Here is a 27,737-nt window from a genome sequence, read left to right on the forward strand (position 1 = left end):
AAGACAAGGCAGATTTGAGATGGGACAATAATTATTAATTATCCAAAGCCATGTTAGCTTTTTTAGGCACTGGAGTGACTGCCGCCATTTTAAAAGCAGCCGGCAACACGCCAGAGCTCAGGGAGTCATTTAAAATATTTCACACCAAGGGGATAAGATTTGCAAGACAAGAATGAAAAAGAACAAAGGGAATAGAATTCAGTAAGCAGGAGGTGGGTTTCATTCAGAGGACAAGATCATTAAGAGAATCAGAGGTAAGCAGTGTGAAACAAGAAAGCGAGGACCCAGCAAAACCAGGCAAACTAAAAGACCGTACAGAAGCATCATGAGAGGAGGTGAGAATGTGCTGGTGAATTTTATCAATCTCGGTTTTAAAATAAACTGTTGCATAACTAACGTGAAGCTGGTAAAGTAATGGAACAGTTAGGCTTCAACAAACAATCAATGGTAGAAAACAGATATCTGGGATTACCTAGATTATTCTCAATATTTGAAAAATAGCTAGATCTGGCTGTTGCCATAGCATCCCTATATACAATCAATGATTCTTTCCACATGTGCAGATGTACCGTTGAACCAGTCCCGCCATCTATGCTTACTTTTACGACAGCAAGCCTAAATAGAGCGCAATTGGACGGTATACCAAGGAGCACAGCAAGTATAATTGACAGACCTGGTCCTAACTGGGGCCAGGGTGTCACAAATATTTACTAGCTATTTAAAAGCTGCTCCTTTTCCTAGTGTATTAGAGTCACAGAAAGCAGAGAGTGAGAAAAGAACAGAATCAGAGAACTTAGCAGGGTCAACTGAACGCCATTATTACTCCCTCGCCCCCTCCGCCACCAGCAGATTAGCTGGACCCCCCCCCCCCCCCCCTCTGCTCCCCTGCTTCCAGAGCCTGCTCCGTCTCCACCCCCGCCCCTCAGTGGTGGAACGACCTACCAACGGATATCAGGACTGCTCAGTCCCTGACCACCTTCTGGCACCTCCTCAAGACACACCTGTTCAGACAGCACCTGTAAACCTCACAACTCTCGACTATACCGGACTGTATGGCACCCAATTGTACCAGTACTTGCATCAGCTTGTACTTGCACTGAACTGCTCCATACCTTGTCATATTCTACTACTACTCTTAATTATAACTATTCACTGTATCCTGTACTTGACTCTGCTCTTAGATATCCATATGCACGTTTTTGGTAACTGCTCTTATTTGAAATTGTTCCACTTATCATACTTACGATGTACATTTACTGGACATTAATCATAAGCAGATATTTTTACTGTAAGTTAACTGCTCTCAGTCGAACTCGCTCTCAAATGGATTTATTTGCTGTATTCTTTAGTTTGCTCTAATTTGATCTTATTTTCTACTGATTTTATTGTACTTTATACTGCTCTTATCTGTAATGTAATTTCCTGCATTGTGATACTTTGTATTGTGATATTTTGGAATAACTAAGTCGCCCTGGATAAGGGCGTCTGCTAATAAGTAAATAATAATAATAATTTCAACAGCTTTACTAGCTGTGGGCCACTACCTTTTGCGTTCACTACTAAAATATACTTGCAATTATTCAATGGACATGAATTAATTCATTCAACTAGCACAGTGTCCATTAGCATTGTGTTAAGAGATGTCATTTTCTTCTTTTTCCATCCATAATGTATAACTGAAAGCCCTATTATCCATCCTCTTAAGCATGTCCCTAATGTTCCATTTGAATTATTCCGCGAGACCTTTTAATAAAGTCCAAAGAGAATCAATTATTTTCATGTTTTGATGATTTGTAGTTTCTTCAGTAGCTAAGACTAGGAGATAATTCCAAATGTGAATAAACCCTGCAGTAGGCTTTCAGTTGGCAGGGAATTCCCTATCATAAGAAATTAGAACTGCCTTTTGTATCCCTTCTATAGCATGTTTGTCTCTGACAGTGTTTGGTAGTGTATCAAGACTTTCTATTTCCTTTCCACATATGCTGTCCAAACTCTCCCTTTCTACAGTCCACTACAAGTCATTCAGCAGTCTCCTCTGAAGTAACATTGGTGTATTTGCAGCAAATCTGGACACTATGGTGTCATCAGACCATACACAATGATTTTTGTTGTTGGTTTAATATGTGGGGTGCCTTTCTGTTGACAAATAATCATGGTCAAACTCAGGAAGATTTAAAAGTTAAGTCAGAATAAAAGAAGCCAAGTAGACAAACGTTTTCACCAGTGCCTTCTAAAACTCAGGATTTCATTTTCATTAGCTCAGCCAATCATGGATCAGGAAAGTTCAGTCAGAACAAGATAACAATATGCAATAAGGATACTATATGAGAAACAGTTTCAGTGTATTGTAGTTATTCCATGAAAAAAAAAACAACTGCCTCCCAAGTGAGGTGTTTACAGCCATCCTCATCTGTAAAAAAAAAATAAATCTTTCTGCTGTTGAATTTAAAAAGAAAAGAAAATAAACACATTCCGAAATGAGACCTGGTGTATCGAACATCACAAGTGTTTAGTCTCTATGATTTGGATTAAGTGATTCTTCAAAAAAAATGACAAACTTTATTTGGTCACTGTACCATGGGTTTAGGAAACTTTTCTAAAGCTTAGGGGAGTAAAGACATAACATATATTAGGGTCTATTCCATTGATTTAAACAGCAGCGGATCTAAATATTGTGACAGTTATGTCATTAAAATGTATACCAAGCTTCTCACAGTGCACTTGATTGTCTTCAATTATATTTTGTCTGTAAAACATATGTAAAAATATTTTAATTATTCAAAGAATGACAGTATTTAGATCTGCTGCCGTTTAGATCAATTGAATGTTACCCTCAGCACTGTGTTGGGAATCACTGTCACTTCTTTCCCTTTCTGCATTCAAGTACACTCACGCTTAGCCTGCTGGGACTGCTCCAGCTTCACGTTATCCGGTGCCTTGCTGTGAGGTTTAGGGGTAGGGTTTAAAAGGACTACTTGCAAAGCACAAATATGGAATGAAAAACAGTACAGTGGATGAGAAGAGTAAGAAAAGCAGAATAAAAATTAAGGAAAGAAGCGTGGAGAAATGTACATTCAGAAACAGCAGAAAGAAAAGAGTATTTAATTATACAGGATACGTGCTTGTTAGCTAAAATCACTGACATTTCTCATAAAAGCACTTGGAGCTGCAGGAGCAATGATAAGCTTTAATGAAACACATCTGAGGATTTTATGTAGAATAGAACTCTGTAAGATTATCTGTGTCAATGCTAAGCGTTACCAATTTACTGTAGATTACTTTAACTATCATGCATTTGAAAGCTGAACTAATGCTCAAAGAGAACTTGAAAACTGATCAGTAAAGTGGGTATTTTTGCAAAAAAACATGCTGTACATTAGGGCTGCTACAATTAAATTGAAAATCGATTTTTCAATTGATTTCATTCCTCATTACATTGATATAAATACTGGACAAGTATTCGTAATCCGTAATTCTATTAGAATAGTTTGGTTACATTTCCTAGCAGCGCAATGAACATTGGAAATTAATACGATAGTATCCCACAATTAACTGTATTTTATTTTAAAATAATGTGTTAAGTCCCATATTAACAGAGGTCCATATTGCTAAGAAAAGCAAGTATTTTGGCAAAAGTAGATGTGAACACACACAACGAAGACTTGAATTTTTCAGGTTTTATTTTTAAATCAGGCGACAAATTTAGCCGATTGTTTCATAATTAAACTCCCAACCCTGTTTCAGTTCTTTCCGCACCAGCCAATCCACTCCCTGCCTGCTTGAATGACGCCCCGCCTCCAACAGCAAGTTTCGAGCCAGACTCAATACTTAACAATTGTACATGTCCAGATAAATTATACTAAGAAAGAATAAGACCTCAATAAATAAATATGTTAGAAATAATAATAATAACGTTTTCTCTATGTGTACGTCATTTTTCTATTCTAATTGTTAGGGACTACTTTCCTCAGCGGAATGTTAACTGGCGAAATATCAGAAGTTCAAGTTAAATATAGGTGTTAGTTTTTTTTTTTAAAGAGAAAATAAAGAAATAGTTTTGGTAGATGACCTTGACTTTCATTAGAGCTGCTACGGGCTCTATCGCTTAAATATAACCAAGAAAAAAGTGTGTCTGTGTTATATGTATATCTATACACAGACAGAGATTTTTAAACTACTATATGCCATCGAGTTTAAACGTTGATAAAAAATGTACCAAAATGCAGCCTTTCTGTTAAAATGTTGTATTTGATGGATGGGACGCAAAATTTTGGGCTTGTGCGTTTCAGGAACGCATGAACAGAAATGCTACCTCTGGAACCTATAGGGCTATCATGTAACCTCCTTTATATAAACATTTTGTTTTCCATTACAGTACAATTTGAACTACATTCTCTTTTTTTCATCATTGGTCAATGTGGGATTTGATATATCTAACTTAAGTAACTGATCAAGACAGTGTATTATTAAATTTGCAAAACGTGCCTCTCTACCAATTGCACCACTCAGACCAAGTGCATTCAGAAAGCACAAACAGTGAAAGAAAGTGGGCTGGATAATAAAAATGGCAAGGTTTAAGAATGATCCAATGTCAGTAATTACTGTAGGATGCTGCTGACAACTCCCATGAATGAATCACCAAACCTTTTTTCAGACAACTGCTGCTAGCAATAACAAATGAAATATAATGCTCTACACCACCATCCGGTGAACAATTCGTTTGGGCTGTAATACTGTAGTGCCATTAACTGGGGTTTGTTTGTTTAAAAAAAATTACAAACCATTCACTTTGAAATCAGTGAAAATACATTAAGTTACAATTCATTGTACATCCACAGGCCTATAAAATAAGACAGTATGCCAAGTACACAAACAAGGAGTTAATTACACTTTAAAACGAGTGACCAAACTGTAAAATCTCGCCTGTTCAACTTGTTCTCATGATTTTGCCCGACAGTGGTCCACTGGGAGATCAGTGTGCACTGAGAAAATTAGGGGCAACCGAACATCATTACTCAGAGACCAGCCCATCCCATTGTCATAGAAACTGAAAGCAGCTTGAGGAAATCAGGAACTTGATCAAAAGATGTGCTCAAGAGGTATGACAAAAGCCTTCAACAGTTCTAACATGTCAATGCTACTCCACAGACTGCAGCATGCCCTGCCTTGTTTTTAGATGGTTCTACAGAAACAGCACAGATAGTATATTATACTAGTGGTCCTTGTCTACTTTGCTGGTTTTGGTTTAATTTCCTGTTCATCAGATTAGAATGTGTAGAGATTAGATTTAGAACATGTTCTAAATATATTTCAAACAAGTTCTAATTAGGTTTTTTAACCCCTATGGCCCACTACATAGATTGTCTTCCATTGTAAAACAATTATTATCGTTTGACAACTGCTGCTGAACAGATGTATTTCAGTTTTAATTCTTGAAATTTCAGTTTCTAGCCACACAGCACCCTCTTGCATGCAAAACACATAATGGCTGGTTAACAAATGGCACGTCACAATGACTTCAATTGTGACGGAAGACTTTGTAGCACTGTGGATCCCACTGCAAGACACGCTTAAAAACGATGTACAGATTGTATAACTGTACATAAAGGCATATGTCGACTCACAGCAGTGGCGGTATTATTAGAATAGTTATACATGCATGTTTTTGGAACAGTATTATTGAAAAAACAATCCTACCTCTTTAAAGTTATCGTAATGTCCTAAAACAGGGGTGCCCAATCCTGGTCCTGGAGGGCCGGTGTCCTCCTGGCTTTTGTTCCAACTGTCCCCTAAATTACTTAATTGGACCAATCAAGCACTTATTAAAAACTTAATTGGTCCAATTAAGCAATTTAGTGTATAGTTGGACCAGGACTGAGCACCCCTGTCCTAAAACTTTTTAAGTGTAGCTTTAATGAAGGTGGAATTGATGGGTAATATAACTTTCATTATTTCCAGCTCATTAATTACAGTAACTTAAATGTTATTAAAACTCAATTAACTTCATTGTTGACAAATGCAACTTGTAGGAATATATTTTACAGCCTTGGTGCACCATTGTTCTTCTTGGAACTTTTGTGACTCCCTGTGGTCAAAAGGTACAACTACATACTAAGTAAGTGAAAACTGATACTCATGACAAATCTTTCTTCATCTTATGCCAATGCTTCTGTATGTATGTTGAATAAAATGTGCCATGCAAACTGGTCCCCCTGTCTCTACTGCAGGATTTACATTCACTGCAGTAAACACATTGTAATCTTACTGCGTATTAACAGTTTTAATCCAAATGAAGTGGCTCACGGCACGCCAATGCCAGTAAATTGGATTACGTTTTGTGCAGTTATTGTATTGCTGTAGTTTTGCATTCTGGTAACTTTAGGGATAACACAGATGGGGATTTATTAACCCCTAGCATTTCTTTTTGAAGACAATTGACAACATTCAATTGATATACCATGTGCCTCTTGTCTTTAATGACCATATAATGAAATATCGGTCAACAATGATCATCACAGGAAATGTGTTAGATTAGGGTTAAATATTCCTATGCTCGTATTATTTATTTTGTAAAACAGGTGAATCAGTTTTAAAATCAAAAGTGCAGATTTGTAACAATTGCAGTAGGTTTCTCCTGTGTATAGGTGTCATCACAGCACAATTCTAAGGTTAAAAACACACCTGCCAATTCTTCCTGAGCAACATACGAAGAATCTGACCCTTCCTCACCAACTACTCCATGCAACTCCCAAAAGGTTGGGATTGCATTTTAAACATTGCACACTATCTTTATAGTGGCTCCATAGGTGTGATGAAGACCAGAACAATTATGTTTTGTTAAAAGTGCCAACTTCAATCACCTGTAACTGTGCTTTGTCATTCCATGCTTCTCTAAAGCTGCTGTTAGGTTAGTAAGGCCATAATTATAATGCAATTCAACACATATTTTTTGCCAATACAATACTATGTAATTTAATCCGATACTAAAAACATGGGTTAAGCACTGCATCCATTTTTAATGTACAGCTCATGAAGCCCTGCAGTGCTCCGTGATGCATTAAGGGCTGTTGGCAATTAACATAAACTCTGATTCTGAACCAGCTGTTCCATTCTGTTTCCATGGTGACTTGGCCCTCTGTTGGCATGAACTTACCTTTTCAAGAGGAATCATCATTGTCATCATTGTTCCACCAAGGTTTGGAGTCTCTTCCTAATTTGTTTCTTTTTGGCATCCCCCAATGTATCCAAGACGCTTGACCTTTTTAGCATTTCCAAAGTCGATGGAATCTTCAGAGGTAGACTGAAACATTGAAAAAATATATTTTGTTGCCGTTTTAAACATAAACCAACAAATGACGTGATTAAATCACTTGATCACGGAGAAACATTACTTCAGGGTAGAGTAACATTTTAAAATTGCTTTGTCTACAAATAACCGCTAGAAGAACATCAATTAAATTCAGTTTGTAATCAAGCTGCATGTTATTACAAAAGCATTCAAATAAGATGTCACTTTTTTTTACAGTAATCATATAACTTTGTACAGGGATGAAAATATGACACATAGAAGTTTCACCCATTCCAGGTTTTAAGTCCTAAAACTTACTCCTATTAGCATATTCCTTGTGCCAACTATGTCTTTTTTTACTCAGTTTTATTTATTGCAATTAAATATTCAGTGACTAGTACAGACAGCTTCATAATGATATCCTGAAGCAGGAGCTGCAATCAAATGCTACAGTTGACCTCCTTTAGGAATTGCTCAAATTGTTCATCAAGCTCTTCTCTTGTGAGCGGTTGAAACATGTTTCCAGGAAGGTTACACTTAATTCTTACTTGCGCATAGTCGTAAATCATATATCATAAAAGAAACATATCGCTATTATATTCGAAAAAATAAGGTATATAAATGAACATTGACAAAATGCTTTTGGTTTCTTTTTAATCACTTGATCATTCATCATTGACCATAAAACATATTAGTGACTATGACTGAAGCATATGCACTTAATCACCTAATTAGTGAGACAGTTAATTGGACACTGGATATGGAGTGATTTCAGCTGTTGAACTGCAAGCTTGAATAAAAGCAATAAAGAAAATCACAGAAAAAAAAAAAATATGTTGCATCTGTCGAGAGAGCAGCGCCTACGTGCAATCGGCATGTTGGAGACTGGACTAGGGCAGCACACTGTGGCTCTCCGTCTTGTCTGCTCACAACCTGCAATTTCAAACCTGGCGAGACGGTATAACCAGACACACTCTGTCAATGACAGGCCACAAACTGGGAGACCAAGAGTCACAACACCTGCCCAAGATCGACATATCACTTTGCAGCATCTTCGTGATGTCAATTGTTAATCAGCACAATAAAATGTCAATGCACTCGCTCTAAAACAGAGTTCCTCATTTTTTGATCACATCTAGTGAATGTATCCAAATATAAGTGATAAGTTTCTTTTGATGCTCAGTATATATATATATATATATATATATATATATATATATATATATATATATATATTGTAAACGATCCTTTCACTTTTCACGTTCGTTGCCCCTTTCAAAGTAGACCCAGGACACAGAAATGGAATTGATTTAAGTGCTGACGCGCACTTTTAATAAACACCAATCAAATAAATTAAACAAAACAAACAAACACCTAGCTCCCTGTTGGATCTCTGACTAAACATAGACTGGTTCCTCACTAAACCACAGGACGGCTAAGCCGTTTACCTGTCACACAAAAACTCAAACGGGCTTCTCTCAACACTCTCTTCAATACGACTGGACACACACGCAGTCGGGCTCTTCACCTTCAATAGGACTGGACACACACGCAGCCGGGCTCTTCACTCAGCAGCCCCAATCAGTCTGGCTGCCTCTCAAATACCCTGCACCTGTCTCTAATTTATAATTACGACCAGGTGCCGAGGATTAACTAAATCATTAAAACAATTACACAATTAAACCCCATAACACCCAAATGTGCATTCTCACAAGGTTTTTAGCAGGGAAGGATTTTATCCCCCTCCCTGCTACCTTACAATATATATAAAATTTATATATATATATATTATATATATTAAAAAGTGATTTGTGATGGTGGTCCACTATGAAAGGCGCTATATATATATATATATATATATATATATATATATATATAATTTCACAAAGTGATTTATGATGGTGGTCCACTATGAAAGGCGCTAAAAACAAACAAAAAACCAAGGGTAATCTACTATGAAGTAAACTTGCCATTTATATTATTATATTACAGTATATTATACTTTATAATTACCACCTTCTTTATAAAAACTTAAACATGTATACCTATTATTTCCCATCAAAACTAAATTTAACTTATTATACAACACTTTTGGACTTAGGTATGTAGGTTTAACATACCAACAAAATATGCACCTAAAAGTGATTTAAGTAGACTAACCATCTGTAAATGCTGCCCTTCTGTGAAACAGCCTCAGTTGAGAATATTGTGTGTGCATGCACTGCACGGGTCATTCAACAATGTACAAGGTGTATCATTTAAAATTAAATGTGTAGTTTAAGCTGGGACTTCATGAACCACAGATAGCAAGGTACCTCTTAATGGAATGTGCACCAGTCAAATTTGAAATGGTAATATTACAAAATTGTGGTAACTTGAGAAGGAAGCAAGGGGTAAATGTTTCAAGTATTTTATTAGAACAAACAACTCTCAACTATGTTAGTACAGGCGCCGTGTACCAGCGCCACTTTCTAATCTACCCCGGTCTATACTGACGAGGTATTATAACAAAGGCAAGGGGGTGGTGCTACTCAAGGTACATATCGTTCACAGGGACCAAATAAACAGTTACAAAAAAAATGAATACAAGGACTCACTGGTGTGTTGTTAACCTAAGTGCTTGAAAGGCAAATCGTGTGGTTTTTTTTTTTTTTTAGTTAAAGTGGTGAAAAGCACTTTTTTGTGTAAATACTGGATACGTGTTGCCTTTTCTTTTTGTACCAGTATTAATTACATATCACAATGTTAAATTGTCAGGGGTTTGATGACCTAGACTATTACATTATAAACATGAACGTGCAAGGTTATGATAACGACATTTTTTTTTTTAAAATAAATACTCTGGATGTAGTGGACACCTGTAATGTGAATGAATTTGAAAAATAAAAACAGTACACATTTTGCTTTTTGGGGGTGGTGCGGTTGCACAATCTAACTCACTGCCATTGTAGCCTACCGGTCTGTAACATCTCTCCCCTCGCCAAGACGCATTGCAAACTGATTTTATAAGAGGGGCAACTATACAGTTCCAGCCCCGATGAACCCAGAATCATATCCAAGTCATATACAGTAAACAAACACTCACTAGCAACGAAGCTGCCAATCCGGTTCTCGGATTAATTGTTAATCTACTACAAATAAATAAAACACAGATTGTAAATACCAAAACTCCGTCGGTGTACACTACAGGCAATTATTCTCCCTCTCTGCAAAATCTACAGTTCCTTCCCGCGGTGTAAAGCGGCGATTTGCTATTGGCCAAACAGCCAGATCTCTGCAAACAATTTATTTTTTATTTTTTATTTTTTTAGAAAGACAAAACAACCAACCACGGCTCTAGTCAGCAACAGAAAAACTTCTCTTGACCTCTCGGCTACAGAAATGTGCGGAACATTAAACAATGTTCTTCCACAAGTAGTATCGCGAGATTTTACATGATGGAACATTGCTGCGATAAATTAATTCACCATTTATGATCTGAATACGTATGTTGTATTTGCATGCATATCTTCATCTAGTTTAGTTTAAACACACTTCTGTCGTCAGCAGTAAGACCATATGTGACCTACAGCATTGGTACCAGGAATGGATGCAACATTTTATGCTGTACAGCATTTGATATCCACCTCCGACCTAAACTAATGTGTCGCTAAAGCCAAGAAGTAAACAGTAAACAACGTGGAATAAAAAGTAATAAATAAATAAATAAGTCTCGCATTATGTGTGCATTCACAAGAAATGGCCCTGAAATGAAAGCTACAAGCTAATCAATTCCTGAGAATCAACATAACATAAACCATGTTAGGAATGAGAACACCACCATACAACATCCATAGCATGCTATCTTTTTCTTCTGTTTTTTTACTGGTTGGCAGAGCCAGGTGTGCTGGTATTTGAGGAGGCATGCAGTTCAGCTTGTCTTGTGACTGGAGTGAATGTCCTCCTTACTCAGGTTGTAAGACAATTACAAAATAAAGATAAGCATCACATTCTAAAGCAAACATCATTTGGTCTCTACATGTATACAAAACATAAACTTAACCAGGCATATGCTGAATTATTAGACACAAAGAGACATTGGTTACACATTCTCATGTTCTGCTTAGGGATGATTATATTTAGAATTTATAAATGCAACAAACTATTCTGAAGGCTTTCAAACAAAGGTGGAATCAAATTATAATGCAGTGTTCGTTTTAATAATCTCTTTCTCAGATCCTGTAGAGAATGTCATTCGCCAACATACTCCAGAAGAAAGTCTTAAAAAGCAAATAGCAAATTGATTTGTTTTACTGAATCTTACTGCAATTACTCAGATCATGAGTTTTCTTTATTTTGTGTCGAGCTGCTTTCACTTCAGTTCAGGAGCTACTTGGCAGTTCTAATAGCCTGCCACAGATATGTGTAACGCAGGCAGGACAAGCCAAAGTAATTGCAATAGAAACTTCTCCGGAATGATTGCAGACATTTCAATTGCTTTACTTACTTGGCAAGCTTGAACTTTCTGGACCAGGAAATGCAACACCATGAGAACTCTGTAACATTCACAAAATATAAAACAGGGCCTGAAGTGGGATCTATCTCTAGTAACTGTCACCGAATGCCACTGAACCCAAATGGCTTTTAATGAAGCCAAAAAGTATTTTAATGAGGCCTACAGAATGTTTATATGTAATACTAGTTAATCCATTGTGTACCCTTTCTGTTTAAAATAAACAAAACCAATCAATTTTTCACTAGCTCCTACTATCTGACTGAGTGACACAGACAGAATATGAATAATACTGTTTATACCCACGGGGGATTATTGTAGATATTGGAGTCATGTATTCTTGGTTAAAGGCCCTTATTGGTGCTGAAAAATGTAAGCCTTGCCCTAAAAATAATCTCCATGTGTTACACAATACATATAACTCAAGGAAGGCTGCTTTTCCAGTTAGCCTTTTTGTTTGCCTGATTTTTAACTGTGACAAAGGGTGTTCCAAATGGCATACTAGCATTGCATCCAAACAAATATGTACTTAAAATAAAAACAATGCCACAAGATTTTAGTAAGACTATTACACTTTTTTTTGCCACAGTCTTTGGGCATAATTAAATTGTAGTTGCTAATGGCAGCACTAATATTCGGCAATGATGTATTTATTATTGCATGAGACAGTTCATAATGGGATGCAGAATTGTTGGATGCAGATAGCTTGATTGTTGGGGTGTTGTGTTAGTAGCAAAAGTTTGATTGTGTAGGAATGGGTGGATAGCTGCATCATTTTTAGGGATCACATTTTTACCCTCAGACCACAACCTCTGCACCAGCCAAACGAGCCTGCTGTAGAAAATTCTAGGGTTGCAAGGATATACAGTATGTAGTCTATGCCCACTAATGGCCACAGAGAAATACATTAATAAAGGGACAAACATCAAGATCCTTAACCCCTATAATTATGCAAAATGTTATTAATATATTCCATATTTTAACTTTAAAAACTCAGTCACAGTACATAGTGGTAACAAGAAATGTATTGTCTTTTTTATATTGAATTAAAAATGTTGTAGCATTTTATGTTTTGCTTTTTAACAAGGAGGACAAAAATGAACAGTTACGAGAGGAATGGAAATGGACAATTTCTTAACTGCCCATTTGTTTCACAAATAAAAAATAATAATAAAAATGTGTCAATACCCAAGACTGTTCACAAAGTGTCACAGCATATACTACTGTACTTCCACTCTCTACAAATAAATCTGTTAGTCCTTTACCCTCGTTGTTAATATTTACTATTAATATTTACTTCCCTTTACTAGTAAGATAAATGAAATTAAAGTAATTTAAAAAACGTTATTGAGTTACAGAATTCACACCCATTCAGTTTACATACAGAGTTCCCATATGTAAGCAAAATATTTTCAAACACGCCAGCCTTTGTCTGCTTGCTACACTAACAGTAAAGCGCGCCTTGCATTTTTGTTAAGATTGTTTTCCACGTGATAGTGGAGTAATACAACCAACCATACCCGTACAAACAACGTTATACAATGCTTTCAATTTGAACCTGTTGTTAGGTTCAGTGCTAAGGAGACAAGGTGCGGTAGGTAGCTATAGTGTGTGTGAACCACTGTGTCTAGTAGCCTTCCCTTAATGAGAGTAGAATTACCGCTGCGCTAGTGTAACGTAGACGTCGAGTGGCACTGCAAAGTAGCTGTCGAAGTCCATACAAAGTGGTACTGACCCGCAAGACTTAGGGGTGTGTATATATATATATATATATATATATATATAGATATATATATATATATATTTGAACATTTTAAAAAGTGATCATTGTTTTAACGTAAAATGCTTAATATTTCCCATACTTTCTTTTTTTCAAATTTTGCTTTTGTTTTACACAGCTAAGTGGGCGTGGACTGCGCAGTGCCGCGCCTCGAAATGTTTCTAAACCAGCTTCAGGCGCAAGTTTTGCCAATAGCATCCAGTCCTACCTGCTTCTGTAGTCTAGATGGTTCGATTTATCGGTATTGCTGCAGTCTAGTAATCAGAGTGCTCAGAAAATAAAAAAAAAAAAAACAAACAAACAAAAAAACTGGAGCAGTGGAGTTCACGTGGTCTACTTGATTAGTTTTTTTTTTCTTTAGTTGTATATGTTGTATTCTTCTTTCTACTATGAATAAGCAAGGAGGCTCCAAGTTGAAGAAACTTTTCAGCAAGAGCAAATCAACAGAAAACGAACCAGACAGTGGGGTAAAACCACCTAAAAAGCGACCAAGTATACCTTCTGGTGATACAGAACCCACGAGTCCAAATGGTGCGAAAAAGAAAACGTTTGGGTCATGGCGCAAGAAGAAACATTCAAACGAATCAACTGTGGGTCCAGAACCGGATTTTACAGATGAGACGGAGGACCTCGCGAGTAGAAACATGTAATTATTTCATTATTTTACTTTTGAGTATCGTAACCATTTTGATGCACACATTTGTTCACATAATTACATACTCTGTTATTTGCTGTCTGGCAGCATCTGGTACATGAGTGTTTAAGAAGTTTACATTAATAGCAGAACCTACTGATAACCCTGTTGCAGTGCCACATAGGGCTTCAGTCTCCCACACACAAAAGAAAACTACGTAGTTAGCAGAACTGCTGTGAAGGTTAATGTTACTAAAACAGGTGGGAATTTTAAGTGTTATTTGTATACACTGCCACACTTGCATACTATGGTACACTGTTATTGTTTGTATAATAATGAAACTTAACTTCAAGCAGTCTACTCAGTTACTTAAGAATAATGCTTTCTACATATTGACTGTGATATAAGCAAAAAACAACCGTAATATACATACTTTCAAGAAAGACCTAGCTGGAAACAAAGCCCCTTTTGTCCTATTTCCTATCCTGATTAATGTGATCTTGTCTAGGCTTGTTGTTGTTGACACTGTGAAAGCTGCGTGAAGATACATATAATTGAAAATTTAAAATCTGAGGATACCAGAATCTTTGCATTTTAATGATCTGCAACCATTTTAGTTTTATAAATGTTGTTTCATATTACATTTATTTAGAATTTATAAATACAAAGGCACACATTAGTCCACATTACCAACACAGTCTGCAGATGTGGCTTTGTCAGTTTATGCAGTAGATAGATAGATGCCTTCAAGCAAAGTGACAATTATTTTTTATTCAAAAGGTCTTTGTTGATTTTTGATTACACATAAATAACATAAACATAAAACAATGACTAGACCAGGCATTTTAGTACAGACTCCAAACAAATCATTAATCTGAACAGGGTCTGGTTTGGAACTTTTAAATGTTTAAAGATCAGATGATTAAAAAACATGTTGCCAAAGTATTGAGTTTGTCTCCTCCCTGCTGGAATTTTTGTATTCTTCTGATAAGATGAACATAGATGAGTTCACTGGGTCATCCACATTTTTGAAATACAAAATCTTTGATAGCATTACTGTAAAAAACAAAACGATCAGTTCCTGTATTAACTAAACAGGATCAATTTTTTTAAATACAGGAGAGAGAGAGAGAGAGAGAGAGAGAGAGAGAGAGAGAGAGAGAGAGAATGAGAATGAATGAATGAGTGAGTGGTTTGTCCATCCTGTGGTTTTCAGGTTAGACCGGAACTACCTTTAGGATGGACTCATTTTCTCAGTCTTTTAAAAGTTACAATGTTCTCCCCCCAGAACTCAAGTTTATTTACCATATACGAACAACGCATCACTGTATTATCGATGATACAATTACAAAAACAAAACTTTTCAGAAATCCAAAGATGTTTTTGTTTTGGAATCCTCTGCCTCAGTCTTTTGGTTCTGTTGTCCAAGTAACAATCCCAGCTTCCTGTTGCTGTTGTCTGTTCCTGTTGGACACTGACAATGAGGGTGTTGCCCACGAGCATACGTGGCAAACATGAACCGTCTCAGGACCGCTGCGTTCACCGTAGAACAGAAAAACAGACCAAAGCTGTGACACAGCCACCCTCTGGAGCAGGCCACTTTTAGGAGGGCTAGACTGAGACGGCTGTATTACATTACATAAAAAAGACCTAAGCCGTCTCAGGTAAAACTAGCTAGTGTAAACTGAGTAAGAGTGTATCATTTAACAAGTTTTATCATCGTAATTTGGGAGCCCCATGATAAAGTACTGGGACACCCTTTGGGCAGATCATAGAGAGTATTACTGTATGCAGACCCTTATTGTTTGCTGTTGTAACGATTACAGTTTGTTACTTTTAGAACTAGAAGTGGCCCCATAATGATTGTAAGTTATGTAGGTTCTTTGTGATGTGCACCACACTCGTCACCTAGCCCACTGTGACATTCTGATCAACGGCATCCCATCAACCACTCATTGGGACTGACAGTGCGCCCCATCTATTCTGTAGGCATCTACCACACTGTACTGTCCTGAGTGGCAGAGCCATGGCACAGTTCAGAGTGAAAGCAGACAGAACAAAGAAATGTCTAATATAATAACATGTTGTTAAAAGAGTTGCATGTGTGTCTATCCTGGCTACACCTCTGCGCTGTCTGTCACTAACTCGGCAGCCATCTCCATGGCAGCAGAAGATATTTTACCTTCTTGTTACCTTCTATTGTAACATTCGGTTGCAGCTGTCCTTCCTCTATTAGTACCTGTTGAAGCTACAGTGCCTTTCCAGATGCAGCTGCGTGAAAAGCCAACAATCAGAGGAGTATATTTGATATTTTCCCTTTCAGTTTGGCATTGTGGTTGTCTGTGTATTTTGATATTAAATGTGTTGGTTAAATGAGTCCCAAGGTTGCAGTTCTTCATTACAGAACAAGAACAGACGTGCTGCTACCAAGGCACCACCATTCTTGTTGGCAATATTACATACCTTTTTAAAAGTTTCATAAGGGTTGCCCTTCAGTACTCAGTTAAACAACTTTGGTTAACTAAACTGTTTGAATAATTTGGGGACCAGTGTGTTGATTTACTTAGGAAGCATCAGTTTGTATATGCTGAGACAACTCTTTAGCCTTTTATAAAAATAAAAAAATTAAACATTTGGACGCATGGAATGGCCTTCTATTTTTAAGAGGTTCACCGTTCATGTACCACTGGTCACCTGTTGCTGATCTTTGCACAATCAAGCCACTCGTGTCAACATCTTTAGACCCCCATCTCTACAGAATTCATTTTTACAGATACTTTTCATAATTTCAATTGTTTCCCCAGACTTAATACAAAAGACACGGCAAAGTTATTTCAGCTCATTATTTGAAGCATATGCAGACATGATGAATCAAGTGCCCTGAGGAAAAATGGTCATATTCTTTTGTTTATTCATAGATATTTTGAAATATTCTGGGGTTTTGCCCTTAGTCCTTGTATGACAGCCAATGCAGCCTCCTTTGATAAGAGTACAAACCCGTTTAAACTTGTAACTAATACAGATCTACAGTGCCATTGTTCACTATAACCCCATTTACTATTTCTAATTGCACAGCAACTGTCTTTACCAGTTAGATGGCCCCAAAGCCTACATTTTGTATGGGGGATGATCTCTTTGTTTAATGTACTATTAGATGTGTTTTATATCATTCTCTAGTTATTTTTTGGTCATTGTATAGTGGGAATTCTCTGTTTTTGCCAAAGGGGCTGCTTCTGAAGTTTCCTACTACACATTTCTGAAGAGAGATTTAGGAATGGCTAGCTGTAATTCCTGTCCCCTTCTGCAACTGTGACAACGACAAAGTTAATAAAAATAAAATCTAAGTACATTATTACATTTATAAAAAATCTCACTTCAGAAATGTGAAGGCAATATTCACATTGAAATCAGGAAACTAAAGGTAAATGTTACCCATCGGGGAAGCATACATTGCTGGCTTACTGTAAGGCACTTGGATTTTAGTTTTTTTTATATTTTTTTGCTGAGTGATCATGCATGTAAAGCTGGTTAGTTAACCTATAGCAGTATTCCAGACAGACAGATGTTCCTGGTAGGAATCAGTATGTTCACATGATAAAATGAGACAAATATCAAGTTTAACTCAGTAAGGGGCCTTGTGTAAATGGAGGATGTTTTTTGAAAGTTTGCTTAAAAACTGGAAACCTAACTATCACTGTTTGAAGAGGCTTATTTATTTTATTCTTATCTGGCAGGAGGACAGTTTGAATTTGGAATGTTTTAGTGTTGCTGGAGTTGGCTTGCCCCCTGTTACTCGATTGGACCATTTGAATTTGTTTGAATGAAAATAAGGAATGTTTGGTATGCATACAGTACCATCTTCTGTGTACACTGAACTGTCGATTATTTATATAATGAAGTCAATTACAGGATGAAAATGAGATATAATAATATAACACCCATTGAAATAAACAGCTAGTTTAACGATGAAATGTCATCACCTAGATGCTTGAGAAAATGTTTAATTTTGTACATTCTGATACCACAAACTGTGGTGAAAATGTAAAATATGGATTACTAAGGAGAGGCGGGGGAGGCTGTCAGTTGAACCTCAATACTGCATCTTTATTGACTTTGACATGAGCAGGATGTTGGAGGCAGGCAGCAGTTGAGACAATGTGCTTCTGCCCTCATGTGATGTGTGCTGTTAATGGTAACTTCGTGACCTTTCACTCTTGCTGTGCAGGCCTCACATGGCCAGTTTTTTTTAAAGGAACATGTTACAGAACGTGCTAGTTTTAAAAAATGAAATCCGGTACCCTTCTAGTTGAAAGAGAGAGCTTTCTTTAACCCAGATTATAATTTCTTTGAAGTCGTGTTTTCTACCATACGTTGCATCTAAATAACAAATGGAAGTGCAGGACCGGTCATTTCCTGTCCACTTTGTGTGGCCTATGTGACATCATCATTTTCTAACCATGGTGAAATGCACCATTTTGTTATAGATTTGTGGGTGTATTTATAAAGAGATTTAGACACCTCTTTTTAGTTATAAATTATCATACTAGTTTGTCAAACTATGTTTCTAAGGTATGGGTCTGCAAACTAAAGTTAAGTATTTAAATTAAATGTATTTTTTTTCGGAAACAATTTATTCTTGATCTTGTTGACTTGTATTGTCATCTTTTATTTTTCCTTCTGATTATTCAATCATCATACGACTCAATAAACTTGAATTTAACCTTAAACACTTCACCAGTTAAACACATTGCATATGACAATGGGTTGAAGAATAGCATGGTTTGCAGAGTGATAATTTTATATGACAACGACATACATTTTTGTAGTGCTAAATGTAGACCTATTCACCCCTTATAGTAAAACCTGTTTACATAAAGCTCCTCTGTCTCATGAATAAGCGAATCAGTGGTGCCTGATTGTTAAGATAACATTAGTAACGCCTTACTGAAATAGCATAAACAGTTGGAATACACACCGCTATGGCATAGCGGGAGTGCTATACATTCAATACAATACTGTACTGTTTAGCATTGATCAGGTTAAACATCTTTATTTTTCAGGATCATATATGTTTAGATACAATACAAGAGAAAACAAAACAATACAGTGCTGGTACCCATACTCTGTTGTATACTTCAGAGTGATGTACATGTGCAGCTTCCTTGCATGCTGAAGGTGCTTGCTGCTGCTCTGGGTTTTATATCAGTGACAGTGATATTTGTTTTCTGTGCTTAGCATGCATCTCTCTCAACTCAAGGAGCTAAGCTGTATTTTTTTATTATGAAAATAGAGATTCACACACCCCTTTCTAGCATGGGTGTGTTGGGGGGGTGGGGTGGCGGGGGTTAAAATCACATAGAGATTTCAGATTTGGTTATTTTGTTATACTGGTGTATAATTTACTTTAGACATTATTCCTGTTGTCTTTTGCTCATAGGTTTAAAAAAAAACCCTTAATGCTGGCCACATCTGGAGGTGTACTGGTTTCCAGTTGGTTCAGGAGACTTGGTTCTGGTTTGGTAGCTCGTTGGGCTGGACCAACAAAAAACAGGTCCATTAAGAATCCCTTATGTGCTGTATTTATTTGTGGTGCCTGTACTCCTAACTGGGTCTATAAGCTTTAAATACTGTCTGGGGTTTCATTTACCCGTTGGCTTGCAGATATATGACATGCACACATGTCTGTGCATAGGGAGCGTAGGGTGTGTGGCAAGCAGCCAGTTCATGTCTGGAACTGACTACCACCAGAAGCCCAGAATTTCCCTGCAAGCGTGTAGGCTATATCTGATTGATAAGTCATGCTTCATTGTACCTCGAGTTTCTTTAAACTTATTTGAATACCTATCAGATGGGATAGTGTATTCCCAATGTGCAATATAGTATCAATTTATTACTATAGAATTAATAAGTTATGTTTTTGATGCCAGCAGGAAATAAAAAATGATCTTATCGTAAAACAAATAGAAACAGGTTTAGACCAATCACAAGCACCTAAATCAAATGTCTGGCCATGGTTTGGCAATGGTTTTGAATTTGTTTTGTTGAAGAAAAATGGTTTCATTATGATTGTGAGATGCTGATTGATCCCAAACCCTCAGCTGCTGAAACTGAACATGTCTGTGTGAGTTACAAAACGCTAGATAAGAAGCAGATCTGTTTCCCCGCATTGCCTCAGTTTAATGGGATAAGGACTATATTAAAGCATGTGTCAGTTTTCAGGTAAGGTATTTTGTAATACATTGGCTGGAACTGCGTTTTAAGTTAGATCCTCAAACTCAGTTTCCTGATTAATCTAGACACTTGTGAAGAAACTTACTGGAGGTTTTTGTGACATTGGTTAATGTATAGAAGATCATTATCCCCCCAGCCACAAGGATAAAGGAACCTGTAAACACCCATTTTACACATTGGTAGCTATCTTCTGATGAAACTTGTTAGGAAGATTATTTAAGCACAGGGTCTAGGTCAGTTTGCAGACTTTTGTAATTGAGTTCTTACCTCTGAATGGCTTGGCTTTGGACAAGATGCAATTCTTATGGGTGTAGGTTATAGGAATCTACTTTTTTCGTGGAACTGTAAAGTTACAAACCTTGTTATACAATGGCAGTTTGAGCCTCAAGGGACATTTTTCAGGCAGAACTTGTTGGTTGGGGAATTTCAGATTTTTGAAGGACAGTTACACCAGAGGCGTGGGAACCAATTTCAAACTGGGGGTGCTGAAAAGAGGGGGTGGCTGGTATATTCTTTTTAATTATTTGTAAATGTGTAGAAAATAGTGAAGAAAACCATTTTTTTTGTGCGTTTAATAATCATATGCACAGACCAAACCAAGTGAGTTTTATAAAGAATAACACAGTGACACAAAATAAATAATTAAAAAAAAAAACTCAGAAACCAGAGTCAAAAATGTACTTTTTATGTAGCTTAACATTAAAAACCAACAAGACAATGCATTAATAACTATGTTACATAAATAAAATGCAACAACCTCATTAGATGTCTTATTAAAATACTGACATACAAATACAATGCATTCTTCTTCGGCACTATAATGCTTTAATTCTGTTTGACACGTTATGCCAATGCACAAACTGAACAATTGTATATTATTGCAGTGTACTGTTTGCAATATGTAGCCTACATTGTACCCTATTCAAAAACAAGAAGCCCCTAAATGTTTGCAACAGCTATAGAAACAGTATCCCCAAAACTTACATTTTATTTCAAACACATTACTTTTAAATAGTAACAGAAGTGTCATGTCGGGAATAAAACATCAACCCATTCTTAACTGTACATAAAAATTGGATCTGTTTAGATTCGTCTACTCAAAAAACTTCCAGTATCATGCTTATAAAATCCCTTATAAGGGATACAACATCTAGACTGTCAAGTATGTCACGGTGGACATGCATAAGAGCAACATGTGAGAGTCTGTTTTGACTCATTGTGCTGCGTAGCTAGTTTGTAAGGCGTCTCAAACTCAGGTCTATTAATAACAATTAATAAAGTTTTCTTCATATTTTTTCTTCAAAACAACTACATGCACCATTAAAAAAGACGACGAATACTGTAGGTTACAATTTTAAAAATAAAATAACATTTAAAATGAAAGGATCTTTCTTAACGACTGAATGTCCCTTATTGAGTTATTACCGAAAACATAAAATGCCACTAACAGAAACATTAGCTACTAAAAGAAAACCAAAAAAAGTAAAAAAAAAAAAAAAAAAAAAAAAAAAAAAAAAAAAAAAAGAAAACGAACATAGTTAGTGCAACTGGAAATTATTGTGCGCTTTTGTGTGGCAGTGAGGATGCCAGATAAGCACTAAAAATGCAGAGTTTTTAAGATTTCTTTGGTTTAGTTAAATTAAAAGTGGCATACGGAAAGTTTGGACTTGCTGTAGTAAATAGAAACGCACAGACAGTTTTATGGTTTGTTTTCTGACAAATATATTGACATAGGTTAAAAGTTAATCCTTTTATTCTCTACTGTTTTAAATGTGTTACAGAGATTTCATTTTAATGCCATCTGACATTGTTAAGCAGTTATCATAGCGAAACCAGCTGCTAGTACAGTAAACGCTGCCTCTCACATGACAGTGCTTGGTGCTGATACCATCAGTGATAAGTTAAATAAGCTATGAATGCCCGCTTTGCATTTCAGTGCCTAGCATTGATTGGTTGAAACCGATTTCCGGCACCCAGACGGCAATACTAATTGGTTGATAGTTGAGTCGTGTCTGTGGAAATAGTCATTCATAAAGTAAAGTTAGTGATGTTAATAATAATAATAATAATAATAATAATAATAATAATAATGAAAAGTTAAAGACGATGGTGGGCCACACCCCCAGCACCCCTACTTCCTGCACCCTTGACCAGAACACTTGGGTGAATTTGCCAGGTTGTGCACATTTATTAACTGAGTATGTAGCTTCAAGTATAATTTACATTTCGATTCTTTACATTCTATTACCTTTGTATAATAAATACAAGCATTCTGTGTTTATCTCAGTTCTGTTGCACCAATAGTGAGTATTCATAATGTTTCTCTATTTTTGTCTTTACTGGGCTCTGAGCTTGCTTTGAGTTTGCCTGGACTGGACAATCCCACCTGGAACTGCCTGGCACTAAACAGACTTGCTCATTACGTCCAAGTCAGATGACTGGGACCTTTCAGCTGTTCTCACCTGGACAGTTGAATGAATCCAATGTCATTTCATTCCAAGTGAAGAGGGCTGTTCAGTGCTGACAGCACACTCACAGCAAGGAACCACAGATACAGAGAAAAATGACAACGACTCAATATTGTAGAACTCAGAACCACCGAGAATGTTTGCATTCATGACAAAGAAGTAAACGAAAGTAAAGAAACGATTAAATGGCATGTGAAGCTACTTACTCTTAAAGTTAATAATTACATTTGATCTTGTTTTCTATTATAATCTATTAGACAGTTTTCTGTGTACTTAATACTTCCAGACTGTTTCTGATAAACCACTGAAATCTCAGCAGCAAGCGGAACTCTCAGTGTATCGATCAATAAAGCCTTTACTACGGTCCTTAAGATCAAAGCATTGAATCCCACTGTTGTAAAGTATTTGAATGCAAAGATACTTCTCTTCTATAATTAATAGTAGTTATAACCTCTCTTCGTGAATTGAATTGATTTAGCCAGACATGATAACTTGAAATTCATATTGCAGTGATCTGTCAATACTGATGATTGCAATGCTGAGTGAGGAACTGCGTGAAGTATTAATAGAATGGAATTTAGCTATTAGGCAATTGACACAGCCTTTGCCCAGCAGATTAACAAATCTATTTTGTGCAATGAGGGAATGTTAAACTTACAATGCACGTTTAATTGATGGTACATTGTTTTGATGCTGAAATATTAACTTAGTTAGCTTAGTTAGCCCTTAGTTGCCATAAAATGACATCCACTGGCTGATGTAAACGCATAATAAAAAAAAAAAGGATTATAGACTATTTACTTGCTTGGGTGTGCTGGAAGCATTTGGCAAAGCATTTTTGTATGGCTTTCTCCTGTTCTAGTGGGGTTGGTTTACAACAATATAATTGACCACCTCTTTCTTGTATCTTTTCCTGACAGGTTTCAAACTAATTTGTTTATACTGAATGCTTCAAGCCAGGCCTAGCCAGCCATAACAGTGTGAATGCTAAGCTTAGAGTACACGTACTGGTGGTACTTTATAATGTCCATTGAACTGTGAAAGTGATTATGCCCATGGTCAGATGTCAGCACATTAGTAGTTTGGTATGTGTTAAAAGTTTTACAAATATACAGGGGTTTGACAAAATATTAGGAACTCCCAATATGCATTATGGGCTTTTGTACAAAATGTTTGAGTATTAAATATCCATAATATGGTAAGAATTTTTGCTTTATATTAAATGACAAAAACAATTAAATTGGTGTATAGCCAAGAAATACCAGAAAAGCACTGGAAATGGTTACTTAATTCACATTCACCCCTTTCCCTTTAAAAATAATCCCCCCCCCAAAAAAAAAAAAAACCTTTTCCATGCAGCTGAGCAGTGTCCCTCCTTCCTGACTTGTATCTGTCATTGATTTGTTCTGAATACTTTAAACCCACCCCAACTACTGAGTGGCAGCAAATTCCTGCATTTCTATTGGAGACTCCGCTTGCAAGATTTCAAACGAGTTTACAATTAAAAGGCATTATAGTTAGATAGATAGGGAGAATTCAAAACAGAATTGCAAATTGTGGCGAAATGTAAAAAAATGCCCATGACTATAAGGTTTTCGTTGTGGAAGACAGCAAAGGAAAGAAGGTACAGTTGAAGTGTGCAAGTACTGTCGAGTTACTATACATATTGTGACAGAAAAAAATGACCAAGCATTTTGGAAAGTAACCAATAACAGTAATGTCATACCGTGGCAAAGTGGTTTGCAGTGTGCCTGTGTAGGTGTGATGCAGTGTTTAAACAGATGACAGGCAACAAAGTTCACAGTCCAAATAATCCTTTATTTGTATTTATAATCCGGGTCATTTGGTGACCGTAAATAATAATCCCTGGCAATACACAGCAATGTGTACTGCACAGTGAAACCTTGGGGTTCAGTCCCGAAATAACAAACACAGTATAAACACAGACACAATCACAAGTCCAGAGTGAGTGCTAACGTGCAAGTGGTGAAATGCAATTTATTAGTGAACAGTAGTGCAGTGTTGTCCAGGTTTGGTGCTCGCCTTTAGCGACAGCTCCTGGAACATGTTAGCCATCTAACAAGAACAAACGTTTACAATTAGTACGACAAAATAAACAAACACTAAACACTCACGGCTATATCACAGTCTTTCAGCAGTTTTCTCGCAACCATAACAAAGGAGCAGTTCGCTTAGCCACATCCCCTTTTGTACCGTCGGCCACACCCCCTTGGTTAGCGAGTGCAATCACTTTTCCTCCAATCCGCGATTGCCACATCGCCTCCCGTCTGGGGCGATGACTTGGTGTACTGTGGCTCCGTCCCCTTTTTAGATGGCTGGCTTCTACCTTTCCTTGGAATAAATTGTCAGACCATCTAGTCCAGGGCACACTGTTCCCTTTACACAGTGCCCTCACAGATCGGGAGGGAGATTTATAACCAAGGTTCATTCTTTCTCTATCACACATACATTTTATATAAAAAGCTAAAGCTCAGATAAAAAAAAAAAAAAAAAAAAAAAGATTTACATAAAACTCGAGAATAGCTAAAAATAAGCACCGAAAAAGGAAATGAATAAAAACTGAAAAAACAGAAGCCCTAAGTATACTGTATGGCAGAAGAGCACTGGACATTAAAAGAGGTTATCAAAGGGCTGTCTGGATAACTGGGCTGTTCATACAATTGAAGTTTAGATATTCAAGGTTTTACTGTAGTAATGTTTTTACAATAGTACAGTAACCAATAAACACTGCTGGTAATTCACTTTAGCACAATGGCACCATACCAGCAGCATTGCTGCTCGTTCTGTGGTCTTTGGGTGAATACAATACAATGATATTACTGTATATTGGTATACTATTGGTTATAATGCTGCAAGGAATGTGAAATATGAGGGTACAAACTTTTAAGTATGTGTTAATATTGTACATAATTCTGTTTGTGTGCAGCAACTTCATGTAAATCACATTTCTCAAAGTCCAAAACCTAGCTTGGCTGCTGTTCTAGTTGCATTTTATTAGAGGAATAAAATAAGTGGAAGAAACTACTTCACAGAGTATCGGTGAAACATGTATAGAGAGTGATGCACAGCAGAGAGGAAAAACCATCTTTTTTTTTTTTTTCACTTTTTTTTTTTTTTTTTTTCTCCAATTTTTTACCATGGTTTTCTCCCCAGTTTAGTGTGCCCAATTATTATCTGTATCCTTGGCTCGGCTCACCGCCCTCCCCTCCTGGATCCCGCGGCCCGCCCACCCCCTGTACCACCGACCTCATGGGTGACTGTTCCCAATGGATATGCATCCTCTCATCTGCCACCGTCATTGGCATAGATTGATCCACATGTTGACACTATATCGGGACCGACTACAAGATCAGGGGTGAGTTGACGTGTTCACCCTCTGCGGAAATGACCTTCTGGACGGTGAACCGCCCCATGGTGAAAGAAGTGAATTGTTAAGTTTCCGGAGGGCGCCCCTACTCTGGGCAAGCTAGCTAGGGATTGCTGGGCTGAGACAATGTCTGAAGCTGACATTCAAAAGACTCAACTGCTGTTGAAGTCCAGTGACCTAGAGTTTTAATAATATGTTGATTTAGTTCTGCTCTGGCAGCTGAAGTTGCAGCTCCGATTCTGAAGGAGTGAAGAGTTGCTGTGGCAGACCTGCAAAGGTAGTTTTATTTTACCCTGGTTTTCTCCCCAGTTTAGTGTGCCCAATTATTATCTGTATCCTTGGCTCACTGCTCACAATTTATAGGGGCAGGATAGATTGATTAACAAATCAGGTGACAACACATCATGAAATTGATTGATGTGCTGGTAGAGATTGAGTTACAGATAGGGAAAAGCAGGTGGAGATAAGTCTCACCTCTCCTTGAAATTCAGCTTAAAGGTTAACACTTAATTGTAGGAAGGAACAATTACATTTTTGAAATAAATGCAGAAATAAACAAGTTTGTGTTTGTTTTTTCTGGCAATTATGCTGACCCTGCTGGTACTGTCGGTTCTTATCTTCAGTCTGTCAGTATCTTTACTAAACGATGGCTTTACTAATTGCCAATAAATAATTTTTTGTTGTTATAGTCGCCTCATCTGCAGTTATTTTAAATGTGATATTAAAAGCAGAAGCGAAGCCACGTAAATGCTGGACAACACCTTGGCTGAGGCGTCGTCAGAAACACGGGGCATTGTAGTTGACATCTTTTTAAATAGTTGACATATTTTTAAATAGTTGACATCTTTTTAAATGCACCACCTCTTTACCGCAGGAAAGTAAACAACAGTCAAGAGATTGAAACAACCAATCATATTTCGCAACTGTGCCCGTGATCAAAAACATCACTACAAATTGCTTAGCACGTCACTTGAAAGTAGAGCTTATCTCTGCTGTGAGCAACCAGTTGCACAACTGCTTGCAGAAACATTTACATACAAATGATTCAGTTGCACGCAACCAAGTTGCACAAGTGATTGCTCATGTGTGGACCCAACTTTAAAGGTGTTGATGTCTTGTCCTGGAAACAAACTAAGCAAACCGCATTGTATCAGTATTTACGAGTCGTGACAGGACACAGGGAATTTGCCACAGGCGATCCTTAAAAACTGCCCGAACGGAAGGAAGCCTGTTGTGCTACTTGAGAGCAAAAAGAGCTGCTTTGCATTCCTCTAACCCTCTGCCTCAGATCTGTATCAGACAGGCTGAATGAAGAAATCGGGGCAGTCACAATGCTTCGCTGATATCAGTGAACCCTTTCCCCATTGCAGCTGGTGTTCTGAGCAGGCTTGAGGCAGCCACAAAGGTAAGCACAATTTAAAGTTGTTAAAATCAAGTTACTAAATCGGTTATTTTG

General features: G+C 37.0%; 1 protein-coding gene and 1 long non-coding RNA gene across 3 annotated transcripts in view; one reads left to right on the top strand and one right to left on the bottom strand.

Annotated features, from left to right (window-relative positions):
• LOC121316286 overlaps positions 1-10,690 on the bottom strand; it is an 88,719-nt gene extending 78,029 nt beyond the window's left edge. Inside the window, exons 1-2 of the long non-coding RNA XR_005950372.1 lie at positions 10,618-10,690; positions 7,154-7,300 (exon numbers count right to left, since the gene is read on the bottom strand). This is a non-coding gene — a long non-coding RNA (uncharacterized LOC121316286). The remainder of the gene's footprint in view (positions 1-7,153; positions 7,301-10,617) is intronic.
• A 3,075-nt stretch (positions 10,691-13,765) lies between these two features.
• Positions 13,766-27,737, top strand: part of crybg1a (crystallin beta-gamma domain containing 1a) — a 68,701-nt gene continuing 54,729 nt past the window's right edge. Inside the window, exon 1 of one of the 2 annotated variants that reach the window (XM_041251268.1) lies at positions 13,766-14,206. In XM_041251268.1, the coding sequence (XP_041107202.1) occupies positions 13,950-14,206 (257 nt within the window). In that variant the 5' untranslated portion in view covers positions 13,766-13,949. Of the gene's footprint in view, positions 14,207-26,830; positions 27,687-27,737 lie in introns of those variants that run through there. The other variant, XM_041251269.1, reaches the window with a different exon arrangement.

Source organism: Polyodon spathula, chromosome 5 (assembly GCF_017654505.1).
Source record: "Polyodon spathula isolate WHYD16114869_AA chromosome 5, ASM1765450v1, whole genome shotgun sequence".
NCBI classification, from domain to species: Eukaryota; Metazoa; Chordata; class Actinopteri; order Acipenseriformes; family Polyodontidae; genus Polyodon; species Polyodon spathula.